Here is a 13,498-nt window from a genome sequence, read left to right as displayed (position 1 = left end):
GCTCCAGATAAGGTCCTCAGCTGCATCACAACCTAATGAGAAAAATATACTGAAAGCAGTCTTAGCCTAGGAATAATGGCATGAGTGTCTGACCGTTACCGAGCTTTAGGAAGGCCTATATCGACCTGTGTAATGAATACGTGTTCCTTGCTGCATTCCAGTCGGCACCCTCATTGGCAAGGATTAAGGAATACTTAGATCTTGAGAGACTTTTCCTATTGCAAACTCTATAATAATCTTAAGCAATATCTTATTACATACCAATTACTACTTAGACAATCAATATGGTTCCGTTGGTTCTGAAGACGACGCTGACAGTAGCCAACAACAGACTTGCTTCTTTCCTCTTGCCTTCAACAACTAGTGAAGACTTGTGCTGGTTTTTAGATAAAATGATCCTGAGATTTCAGAAGGGGCAGCTGAGAAAATGTGTTTGTTTCCTAAAGAACAAAGAAGGACGTGGTTTTGCTTGAGTCCATACTTTTTATATTTTCTCCCAGAGAAAACAGAGTTCAACTGTTCATTACAGGCTATTTAGAGTATCCAAGTTACCCGATACCCTAAACAAAAGTCATGGAGGCATGCCACAATATCCACAGCGACTGTTTCCTTTAAAAAATGATAGTGTATAATTCTGTCTGATTGATTACAGCCTACACAATGGCACCAGCAATCTGCCCTTCTTTCTGCTGTAGTTTGTTGCCCACCTCTTACAAAGCAATATGAGCCTAAAGAGTGGGTTCAACCCAACACAAATAGAAAAGTTTTGCAGGATAAGCACACTGTGATGCCAAAGAAGGTGCTACATCAGTCACTGGGCATGGCGTAGAATGGGTCTTGAGTCTTTCTGCCTGTAAGGCATAACCAGGGTAGGGGACGCTTGAGGGCTCCCTGGCAACGAGATGAGGAGTGTGCAGGTTTGCATACACTTGAGATACCTACTCAGTGAGGGAGCACAGTCTTTCTTGTGTCATGAAAATTGTAGTGCACACAGCACCACGTAATGCTAAGTGCTGCTTATATTTCACTAAACCATGGGCAAAGACAGGATGCTCAGAGGAAAGGATTTTTCTTTCTGACACCTTTTGAACCACACAGTTTCTGTTAGTCTCTGAAAGGTCAACTGTGACTTGCATAGTATTTCTAATTTTCCTGTTTCCAGCTTGAACCCCAAAATAACTACAGCGATTCTGTCTTTTAGGCATGTACAGCCAAAGTTCCCGAAGGATAGCCCACATGCCATTTGCAGCCTGCAAACCCTTGATAACCCATAATGGCATTTTGTGATTGTAGTGTGGCATTTAACTGAGGTGCTGTACTCCAGGAGAAGTCCTTTATACAGTCACCGGCATTCGTTCAATTGCATTCTAAGCAGCAACAGCCTCCCCTGAAAAGCTTTCAAGATCATTAAAGTAAAAACATACTATTAAAGCAACATTACATACAGTCATAGCAATCAGTCGGCTTCTGGTCAGTTCACAAATGTTAAATGCAAAGTATGCATTTAATATAGTGGAAATTATCTTGGATTCCTTTGATCTTGTGTAAGTTGTATTACCGAGTTTCTCCACTGCATGCCTTGAAGGTCTGTATTAGCACCAGTACTGCTGTTTGATAGCTAGTGCCCACTTCAAAGTTTCCAGTTTAGATCTAAAAAAAAAAAAAAAAAAAGTTAAGACACCAAAACTGAAATATACTCAGTTTCTATCCTTCACCTTCACATTTATACTGTTTGTGTGGAGGAACATAACAGCTCCCCTTACACTGTTTCTTGTGAAGGTAAATAGACACTTGAAGAGGATGAACTGTAGTTTTTCAAGATGAAGTGGATGCACAGCTGGCTTTGCTGCAGAGCCCTCTAATGGAGAAGAGAAACAAAGGATTTACTCCCACTTTTTGCTGATGGAAGTTTGAAGTGGAGCCTTACCCCCATTTTTGCACACATCAAATGAGCTAGACAGGTGGAACCACAGCCTGCTTGGTGGCCAGTAATTTTCATGTGTCAGGCCGCTTTATATAGCCCTGCCAGTTCATCTAAATCATGATTCGTATTGCTACCTGCTGTGCAGATTACATACTTTCAGACACTTGTATTAGTGTTCTTCAGTCCCAAACTAAAGTATCCCACTGTTCCTGTTGCAAAGCTCTTAGACAGAAAGGTGCCAAACGGTGTGGTGTTTGCTTAATGAGATTGTAATTGTTGACTTGAATAAAGCAGTGTGGAGTCTTAAGAAGGAAAAAATATTATCCTAGAGCTGTATCTCTTTCTTTAAATATGTGTTTGTATATACATCTGTATGCGCGCACACAGACATTTATTTATGCTACAACTCGTAACAGTTCCATGGCACTAATCTGCTTGCCTGTTCTTTTCTGTAGCCCAGATGATTTACTGAATGCACTGAATGAGGGTATCAGCCGTGCTGACGTGATCATTACATCAGGAGGTGTATCTATGGGGGAAAAGGTATGCTAAATTTAAGTATGACTTGCTACAATATATGTAAGAATTTCAAGCCAGAGTCTGTCGTCAGAGCTTCTATCTTTGTATTAATGTTTATTAAAAAGGGATCTTACTTAACACTTCAATGTGAATTAATTAAGAAAATAGTCTTCAATGCTCTCCTCATTCCCTTTGTTCTTATTACCGTACTATAGTAGACATAGTACAACAGGGAAGATTTTAATTCTTGATGTGAATGATTTACAAATGTGTTTTTATTTAAGGAATGATTTATGTAGTTATGATGAGGAAGGTGCTTGGTTAATAGCACATGAAGGCAACAGACTTCCTTTTATTCTTAGAGCAGGTAAAATGTAGATAGAATAAAGCTACTTTGAAAATACTTTGAAAAACAACCTGAGTATATAAATAGCTCTTTCTTACTCAGCAGATCTGTTTCCTGAATATGCCAAAGCTATATCTGTTACAAAAATAGTTTTATCACATTTTGCGCCTGATAGTCCTACAGAGGCAATACATACAAGACACAGTGAGCTGATATATTTGCCTTTTGAATCATTAACAGAATTGTTGATTGAGTTCCTGTTGGTAATCCCTGTGCCAAAACCATCAAAGAAAATAGGGATACACAGATGCTGGTGGGGCGTAGATGAACCTGCAGGACATTTATTAATCATGACTTATGCGAAGGAAAACTCAGATTACTTTTTGATCCCAGGCTGAATCTGTGAGTTTGGCAGGTAAAAGAAACATCTCTCCTTTTATAACTAACAGATACTAAAGACAGTCGTTAGGAGATGGCAAACATGAGTGCTGTTTTTGTCACTTTTCTGAGTAGAAATCATATTGTTGGATACATCATGAAAATGGATAACTAGTTACCCCAGTGCCAATTACTTTCAATCCCATTATTCTTCTCGATATTCCTAGAAAAATAATCAAGGACGAGTGCTGGTCTTTAAATTGGGAACGTGGCGACATAGTGCAGACACAGGAACACTCGGAAGTGACTGGACTGCTGAATGGTCTTACAGGCATTTATGCCTTCTGGCTAATTTCTCCCCAGTCTGAATTTGAGGCAACAGCATCAAGTCAATAGGCTCTACTGATGGTTAGCCCTGTGATACTGAGCTTTCAACAGTTTTAATGGAAAACCTCTGAACATCCAAAAAGTAAACAGAAAGTAAAAACGGGGTTAATGCAATCAATAATTGAGAATTCATGCCTGGCTGAAAAAAGTTGCTGCTTTCCAAGTATTTGAACACCCCCCTTCCCCCCCACCCCCCCAAAAAAAAACAAAAAGAGAGAAAGATGGGAAAACTGCAAGGGGGCTTCAGATTTACTGCTTCCAAAGTCTCTCTTCACAGATGACTCATGTCCTGTGTCTTTAATCTCACTAAACACAACAGACAGGATACTACATCTTTGAGCACAGCAATTTTCAATAAAGACTAAGCAAGTAATTCAATTTGTTTTAATAACTGGATCGATTGTGTTTATGCAAAATCATTTAACTTGAACTAACGCACAGGCCACCCACAGTTTTTCCTTTCTAAGGACTGTTAAACCCAACCACTGTGAATTAGACCATGTCCCCAAGAAATTACAATATTTACAGTATCCTGGAAAACTATGATTTCTACAGTACAATATTGGTTTCAAAAGTACTAGGACATCTCTGACTCTACTGCTAGATAGCTTCCATGGCAAAAGTTAAATAACTTGATGATTATAAGTCTTAACTTTGAACCATAAAGGCTCTTTTCCATCTTTGACATAGAGAATGTTTTAGTAGTAGGTATTTGTGGGGTCCTCTAAGATTCTGATGCTGCAGATGACTTTTAAGTAAATATATTACTGTGTCCTCGTGGAGTCAGGTTTGGCACCTAAAATGAGTCTGTTCTTCACCTCTTCTTTTTGAAAATACTTTCTTTCCAATACTGGAAATTCCCCACTGGACTGTAGCACTTTCGGGATATGAAAAGTCTTTCATCTTCACTTGATATTAATTAATTGCTTTGAATGCTTAGATGATGTAAGCCACTTTGATGTTACTTAATCGATTTTCTTTTTTGAATTTAAACAGGACTATCTTAAACAGGTGCTGGATATTGATCTTCACGCACAGATTCACTTTGGCAGAGTTTTTATGAAACCAGGGTAAGAAATCATTCTACTTAGGCAGCATAGGTGGAGGCTATATTGGGCCAAATATCCTATATAAGAGCTTCAATAGATTTGAGTTTCCCAAATATATTATAAACCACATGGTAGATATATATGAGAAAAGAAGGAAAATCAGTGCTATTCAGATTAGTCATCATCTTCATGGGTGAAATTAACTGGAACAGAGAGATTACTTTTTATCAGTAAGAGATATTTCTCTGATAACTGTTGCAAATCAGGTTTGGGGATTGGGGGGAAACCAGCATGGTATTAACATGGCCACAGCCTTCACTGTGATCACAGAGCTCAGATATAGACATTCTTACGAAATAACCGAGAAATATAAAGGCATTTAACTCTGGTTTGCTTAACGAGCATCTCATTTCACTTCAAAATTTGCATGAGCCATATTCCTACAAGCAAGCAATTTCTTGAGAGAGGTGGAATGACAGCTAATTTACACGATTTTATCTAATTGGCGTATCGAATATAGTAATTTTAAAGGAAACACAATCCTTTATGTGTTTAGTTTGCCTCAGAAAACTGTTTCAGCATTGCTTTCCTTTGCTGTAGCACTGCTAATTAATGAGTCTGGAAGTGCGCTTTGCAGAGAAGATGAGAACTACATGTATTGAAAATAGAGAGTTCCCTTTCACTGTACAGTAGCGGAGAGATGTCTGCAGCTCTGCCCCGCTAACCACGGAGTGCAGTTTGTTTCAGGCTTGGTTGGCACGGTCCGGTAACACAAGGCCAAGTGCAGCTTTGAGGAGTGATTCCCTCTAGCCCATAACTGTTGCCAGGGAGCAGAACAGAAAGTGGGTGTTTGCTGTGAAAACAGACAAATACTTTTACTCTCTCTGCATACAATCCAGTAAAGAACTGCACGTGGGTTTGGTGCTTGTGCTGCTACACCACCACCTCCCTTCCACAAAATGGACAAGCGAGCTGAAAGCGTGTCTCTTCCCGTGCTGGATGTAGCCCAGGCGTGGAAATTGCTCACTGCTTCTGTCATACTGCTACAACCGATGTGGGGAAATCCCAAACGTGGGATCTGCACTCCAGCCTCTGCTGCTGATGAGAATGAATAACCTGATTTAGAGAATTCAAAATATTAAATTCTGGTTCTGGCTTATCTGAAAGCAAACGTAATTCTTTCTTCTGATGATCCCTCTGTAGACTTGTAACAATAAAATTTTAATAACTAGCCAGAAAATCTTTAAGAAATCTTATTTTCCCCAAACATCCATTTTCATTTTATACCATAAGAAAGACATTTCTTACTGCTACCAAAACATTTGGTCATCTAATCTTACTGAGAATGTAAGCACTCTCATTTTCATTGGCTGTAGTGCAACAGCAAATACTGTGTCTTAGTTTTTATTAATTCAGTATTAAAAAGCCTTAGATAGGTGATTACTATATTGAGAAAACTTCCCTTGAGTAAGTTCCAAGAGCAAAGCCAGAATTTGCTTTGAATGCCTGTATTTTGATGTTGCGACATGACTGCAGAGCGCTGCCTAGGTTTTACCATTCCTCCACTTGATCAGAGTTGCTGAGCTGACGTAAGGTTGTGCCTTGTCTAGCAGCACTGCCAGAAGAAAGTGCTGGAAGTCTTTACCAATGATGGTGTTGAAATCTCATATGAGAATTCAGAGTTTCCAGTAAATATGAATTAGCAATTAGATTTTTTGTACCTCACTTTGTGCACTAGTTTTCAGATTTGGAGGTCTGGCACATAGTTCCCATTATGTTACAGACATTTTACTTCAGACACCAACTTCCCCTGGTATAATAGGATATCGATCAGTCCTAACAGATACTAGGTAGTAACCATCAAAGCATGGCAAATCTCCAAAGCTGCTGCTGGCCAGCAACTATCATCTGCTGACCAGGTGACAGTTGTTAGCTCAAGGTGAAGCCAAGGAACTCAGCCTAATTATTGCTCTTATAAAGTATCATTTCTAATGTTTAAAAGGATGATATTAACATAGGTATATAGAAGACTTTTCTTTAATGTATGAGTCCCTTTTCTTTGCCAGCCACGTTCCTGAGCCATCACATTACTGTCCTGTTTGTAGAACTGTAATAGCCCTGGTAACAAGTCACTAAAGATCACTCAGGAGCAGCTCTGACAGGCAGAGCGCTCTTTACTGATAGACTAGGTCTTACCTGGCTGCAGCTCTGCCTGTGTATCTGAATTCGGTCATCTGCAGACTAGCTAGCGTTTGCTGCTCTGACATCCTGCTCCATAGTCACTACTGCTTTGGACAATGGAGTAGGGGAAATTAGAGTCACTAATGTGACAAAAAATTTGGAGACCCCTATATGAAAAACAAATACAGCTCTGTAACTGCATAATATCAGTATTACTTCTTTGTTAATTGGCTTCTAGCATGAAGACAGGATTTAGATTTTTGATTATTAAATCATCTGCTCTTAGATATATTTCTTCACCAGAAGCAAAATCACTACTTAAAACTCCATAGCTGAATACTAAGAAAACCTAATTGTTCCATCATCACAAAGAGAGGACTACACCCCCAGTATGGAATAAGCAGCAGGTGCTAATGAACTGCTGAGAGAGAGCGGGCGAGCCTGTTTTGTTTTCTTTTCCAAATGTTTTAAATAATAACATAATAAAGTTCACTCAAAGTCTAGTGCAGATACTAAACAGCTTTCCTTTTCCATAGCCTGCCAACAACTTTTGCAACTCTGGATATTGATGGCGTAAGAAAAATAATCTTTGCGCTCCCAGGTAAGATGTTCTCTGGATTACTTTTGTTGCTGTGCATAGATGAGAGACATGAAACAGAACAGTGATGTTTCACAGCTCCTATGTCTGGTGTTGGCATCCCTAAGGAAGGTATCTGTAAGGTTTTCCCAGAAATTTCCAGAATAGATGAACTTATAGGCTATATACTGAGGAATTCTTTCTTGTTCCTGTTCTCAGAATTTGCCAGTGTACAGGCCTTAGGATTTCTTCCATCCAACAATTCCCTTGGGTTTCGTAAGTGGTACTATGCAGGGGTGGTTTTTTGCTACAGCTCCCTCCACCTTCACAGTAAATATTCTGTGCGTGTAAGTCAGTGCATCCACTCTGAAGTATTAAAAATGGAGACAAAAATGAGGGAGTGCAAAGGAACATGTCATAGAATTATTTTTTTTATCTTGATCGTACCGTGGAACCAAAAGAGGGCAGCATCTCTTCACCTCCTGCGTACTGCCTCACATTGGGAAATCACCATGTTCAGAATAAACATTTCCTTAGGGATCTGGCTACAAATCTCTATCCTCCTAAACCAGGAGGAATTTATTTTATTCTTATTGCTCTGGCTTTGCATGGATTTCTGACTACACAGGAATCCTGTTCTTGATAAGCTGGTGGTTTTCAGATGTATCTCTAGTGCTTTTTCTCTCTCCTGTTTTAGTTGCTGCAGTACATTTTCTTCCAGGGGAGAGATCAATGGAGCATCTGATCATAGTATTTATTCTAGAACTGTCATCTAGGAAAGTCCAGATGTGTAAGACAAGTGGTGTTTGACAGACGTTGGTCATACATCTCTCTTGTGAGTCAACAGAAAACGTATAAATCAGTAGAATTCTCAGAATTTGCACTAAACTATTCTACTGCTTTGTTAGGGAATTGAAAGTTATTTTTCCATAGTTCTTGGAAACCTTAATCATGAATCAAGAGCCCTATGAGCTACGACCTATACCTGTGCGCAATAAACCCTGCCCGGCCCCAGAGAAATCTAGGCGTAAGACGAAAGGCAATGGACAAACAGAGGCAAATGGTGGGGCACGAGGAACATGGGGCAGTTCTGGTCAGAGCAGAATTTCAGCACACCATCAGCCAGAGAGAGTAGCTTTCAGCAGGTGTACTTGCCACGTGCCGCTCCAGTCTGGAATGAAATGTTTCCTGTACATCATAGCATGAAAAGCTCTTTAGAGTCCTTTCGAGTGCAATTGCTATAAAAACAAGATCACTTTCAGCATTTCACAAAGTAAATCAAGAGGGAGTCACCGCCAACTGTTCTTTGTCCTACAGGCAACCCTGTGTCAGCTGTTGTCACCTGCAATCTCTTTGTTGTTCCTGCACTGAGGAAAATGCAGGGTATCCTGGATCCTCGACCCACCATCATCAAAGCCAGGGTAAGAAGCTTGTCCTGTATTTAAAAATTCTCTCAAGATGCTGAAGCACAGCCCTCTGGGCTCTGAAAGACTGTCCTGTTTGGGGAATCTGAGCCCTCAACTAATTCTGGCAAGTTGAAGGAAGTTCACACAGAAGAGAGGTACATTCTCAATCTCTGTTAATTGTAACATTCAGTCCCATAATTTCTAAGAGTTAGATGGCCATCTAATGGAACAAGATATACAGATGCAGAGGCAACCATTTGCCAGTCACGCAGGAAGGACACTTTCCTGTTTAAAAAAAAAAAACACATTTGTTTTAACCTGTGGTAAAAAATGCAGAGTACTCTGGGAATACTTGAAGAGTTGGATACTTCTGTATTAGCGATAGAAAATACAAACTTAAAGGCCTTTCTGTTCTTGAGTTATTTATATAAGTAACCCACATGACCCTCACCCTAAGCAATACAAATCCCTTAAACTATTCATTTCACTCTTATAAGAAATCATGGATATTGTAACTCTAATATAGATTCAAGGCATGTTATTATAATGTATTATTCTTCTATTTTTGATTCAAATAAAGCACCAAGGAACACATTACCTTTTATAGTTTTCCTAGTGGTTTTGGCTATGCACTTTTCTCTTCTTATCCCATGTCTCTCTTTTGCACTTCCTCAGGCATCCAGATTTTTCTTTATGTCACAGCTAAAATATTCTAAAACTGAGAGCAATTTGTAGTGACCCTCGCTTTTGCATGAATTTTCCAATGTGTTCCATTAACTTCCATTGTGAGCCATCCCCTGTATGTCTTTTCATTTCAAAGACCGGCCATTTCCCTTTTGTGAGGGCTAGCAGGATTTTGAATGCGAATAAAATTTTTATCTTTATGCAGTGTGACCCAGAGACCAGAAATGATAAAGCTTTTTTCCAGAGAAAAACTATCTTTAAACTCCCAGTAAAGGAACAGCTTTGGAATATTCCACTTAATGCATGTAGACTCCATCATACTCTTTGATATTATAATATCACAGTTGTATTTCCCTTAAATACTGCAGTCTCTACCTTCTACAGCTTTTTATCTTGCACTAGACGCCATCTGACCTCAAAATGCAAGTTTTTTAAAAGGATTTTTTAAGGAAAAACAATTGAGCAGATGATTCTGTTACTTTAGTGCAATCTGAATGCCTGACATTTTCATCCTTTCTTTGCTTCTTCAACAGTTATCATGTGATGTAAAATTGGACCCCCGCCCAGAATATCATCGGTGCATACTGACTTGGCATCACCAAGAGCCACTACCTTGGGCACAGAGTACAGGTTAGTGCCCAGTCACGCAGACTGATGGACACTCACACAAGTCCTTGCCTTCCTACATATATGTCTAAAAACAACCAAGCGTGTGCACACGTTTTTTCATATAACCTTCTTTATGCAGACTGATTTGCTGACATACTTGTGCACCTACTTACATGTATGTTAGTATAAAATTCAGTCATGGTATGACTTACCAACTTAACCATGAAAATTTCAGATAATGAACAACCTGCCTGTATGCACACGCACACACACACTCACTCTCTCTCGAAATACACCTGTATGCTTGCATATGTGCACACATTCCTTTTTATAAATATCCACCCGTGCTTCCTTGCACTCACAGGCACATTTGCTTACTTTTGCTCTTGTGCATGTACTAAACAAACACAAGCTGGGGCATAGGTAGGAACAATACAAATAAAAGAAGTGTGATTCTAGCTGAACTGGAAAAGTAGAAGAGATAGCAGAGGCTGTATATGTTCTCGTAAAGCAGACTGAGACTTTTATTAGCTGTGTTTGCCACCTAGGGATACTTCTGGATATGCAGCTGCAGCTGAGGTAAATACTGTATTTGAATAGTCTTTTAGCTGCACGCTGCTAGAGGACTGACTCTCCCAGTTTCTCAAGAGATTCAGGTCCTTAAATAATTGTCTTTTTGCTACATTCAAATTGTTCAATACAAAGTGCTATATACACAGGGAAAACATGAGCTCAAATACATCTTACTGTTCACTCAGAGAAAGTTCTTACCATTGACCCCCAAGATCACGCAGCCTCTGACATATTTCCAAGTATGAGTCAAGGTATTACTTACACCTGTAATGCTGTATTTGGTTTAACTCTCTTCTGTTGTGCACCACTTCTTTCCTTAGGCAGACTGTCTGGAATGATTTCTCTGTCAGTCTGGAAGTTTGAAAACCGGGAAACTAAAGCACATGACTTTTTATTGCACTTTCATTTTTTGTCAGTACTACCAATATGATCCTGTTTATCTTCAGAACATATGGTGAAGCTTAGTCTCCCAAAGAAACTCATACTTTTGAGGTGGTACATGTTATGGATTTACACAGCCAGCCACCATAGCAAGGTCCGACCCTAGGATCCTGCTGAGAAATGTAAAGTCCAAGTGAAGGTTTCCAATTCCTCTTTTATTAGTTCTCAGGTTACAGCTTGAGCTGGGTGCCTCCGGAGAGGGACCCCTGCCCCCGATCGCGCCCCCCAGTTATACCTGTATCACCCAGTGCCTGATCCCCAAGTCCAATCACTTAATCCTGGTTGGTAGTCTCTTGATTTCTTACTGGTTTTCTTTGTCGCTGGGCTGGCCTTCTGAAGTCGCCTCATCGTCTTGGAATTTCCTTGGTCCTTACCTTCTTCGCTCTGCTCACATCTGCCAGATCCAGCTAGTTCTGTGTTAACAGCATTAGTTTTCTCAAAAAGTTTACTCTCCTTCAGTTCTTGTGGCCTAAGACTTCAACTACATTAGCTACTAGTGCTAAACTACTAATGCTAAACGAGACTATTCAGAGAGAAGAATACAGTTAATCAAACTTATTCTATAACAGCATATTAAAAACATTCTAGACTGTGCTGGTTTTAGGCTTCGTACAATTGGAATTAAGTATACAAATTGAAAAATAAAGTAATTTTGATAGGATTAGAAATTCCAACGGAAAAGCAATTTCCTGTGACAAGATATGAGGTACAGATAATGTGGAAGGCTGGAGAGGAGAGCAATCAGCAAAGGGAATGAGAGTTTTGAGAGCCGGGGGATGACTAATTCTCTGCAGAGTTCTCTGTTTCCATCCACCTTGGAGCAGCAAGATCCCAGCTCTATGAATAAGTTAGCAACATGAACATCTTTGTAAGAACAGCTCTTGTTTCCTGTGTGGTGTGTTGCAGCATTTGAACCAACTAACTGAAAACTTAACTGAAATTTTTCTTTTGCTCTCCCGTAGGGAATCAGATGAGCAGTCGTCTGATGAGTATGCGTAGTGCCAATGGACTGTTGATGCTACCTCCAAAGACAGAGCAGTATGTGGAGCTTCACAAGGGGGAGGTGGTGGATGTCATGGTCATTGGAAGGCTATGATGTCACCAGCAAGAGCGAAGCTTTGATGCATGTCCACATATCATTGACTGTATCCTGTAATATGCAACGGCACAGCTAGTTTTTCTGATTTGGATAAAAGTTGATCAGTATAGTCAACATCTTGAATTATATTTCAAATGGAATTTAAATAAATACCTTTTAAAAAAAACTTTAAAACAAATCTTAACAAAGAAATTTATTCTGATTATATCAAAGCAACTTTTTCCTTTCCTTGCAATTGCTTTGTGTGTTCAATGCTAGTTCTAATAGCGGTAGCTTTTAGTAGACAGCAGTAGGTGCCTGCAGAACTTGTGTTTTTTCTCATCTTTGAGATACAACTACTTATGCTCTTAAAACAAGGCTGTCTGCTTATTTATACTAGCGTAGACAACACTTGGATTTCCCTTATTAGTATGCTTCATAACCGCTTCACAGAGAGCTTCTGCTTGTTCTTTATCTTGTATCTCGTGTTGATGTGCACAGTGCCAAAAGCAGAGTGGCTGCACTGGGAACCCAATGAAGCCCCGAGGTTTGCTCACCTCGCTGTGCATTCAGGGATCTCTCTTGTCCCAGCAGCCACCCAGCTCAGTACTCTTGGGCAGTAACTGGATACCTTTTATTTCAACAAACAAACAAAAAAATTGCTTCCTTAAGTGCTGACAGCCTTTTTAACCAATACATTTAAAAATGTACAGAACTAAAAACTAAAAAAAATCAAAGACTGATCTTGTACAGATATTAGTGTTACCAGCATTCGTGTGGAAATTAAATGAGCAAAGAAATAAAACTAATGTTAAACAACTCTGTACCATAACATTTTCTGTAATGATATTGAAACTTAAATGAATAAAAAAAATCCTCAATCATTATTTAAAATTTCACCTGTTTAGCCTTGTTGTTTGAACCAAAAAAATTAGTGGTTTCAGAGGGTATTTGGGGTGGGCAACAAGGACAGGAAGGAAGGCAAAATAGTATATGAAATCGGGGGGGGGGGGGGCTCCCCTTACATACATGAGTGAACTGAAAATACAGAGCAAGCTCGCTCTCACTCATCTCCCAAGGGACAAAATGGAAGCAGTGTTTGGGGGAGTTTACAATTGGACTAGTCGAAGCTGGAAAATACTTTTTTTTTTCCATCTAAACTGCATAGCAGTTGCAAACAGCCCTTGTGCTGCACTGTGTGGAATGTGATAGAGCATTCATATCTTTTTTTTCCATGAGATTCTCTTTTTGATGCTGGGACTATTCAGCCCTCGCCAGATTGTGTATTTTGGTAATTTCACATTTCATCTGGGATTAAGGCCATAGCAGTGCCCTACAACACCTTG

At 39.6% G+C, this 13,498-nt stretch overlaps 1 protein-coding gene across 19 annotated transcripts in view; it reads left to right on the top strand.

The window, feature by feature from the left end:
- The window catches only part of GPHN (gephyrin), a 292,089-nt gene extending 279,043 nt beyond the window's left edge, over positions 1–13,046 (top strand). For all 19 annotated transcript variants that reach the window (XM_054826339.1, XM_054826338.1, XM_054826351.1 and 16 more), the window contains 6 exons: positions 2,380–2,467; positions 4,551–4,624; positions 7,321–7,385; positions 8,679–8,782; positions 9,985–10,081; positions 12,037–13,046. In XM_054826339.1, the coding sequence (XP_054682314.1) occupies positions 2,380–2,467; positions 4,551–4,624; positions 7,321–7,385; positions 8,679–8,782; positions 9,985–10,081; positions 12,037–12,170 (562 nt within the window). In that variant the 3' untranslated portion in view covers positions 12,171–13,046. The remainder of the gene's footprint in view (positions 1–2,379; positions 2,468–4,550; positions 4,625–7,320; positions 7,386–8,678; positions 8,783–9,984; positions 10,082–12,036) is intronic.
- Positions 13,047–13,498: the final 452 nt, after the last annotated feature.

Source organism: Grus americana, chromosome 5 (genome assembly GCF_028858705.1).
Source record: "Grus americana isolate bGruAme1 chromosome 5, bGruAme1.mat, whole genome shotgun sequence".
Classification (NCBI taxonomy): Eukaryota; Metazoa; Chordata; class Aves; order Gruiformes; family Gruidae; genus Grus; species Grus americana.
The sequence above is the reverse complement of the archived record's forward strand: the minus strand, read 5'-3'. Positions and strand labels throughout refer to the sequence as shown.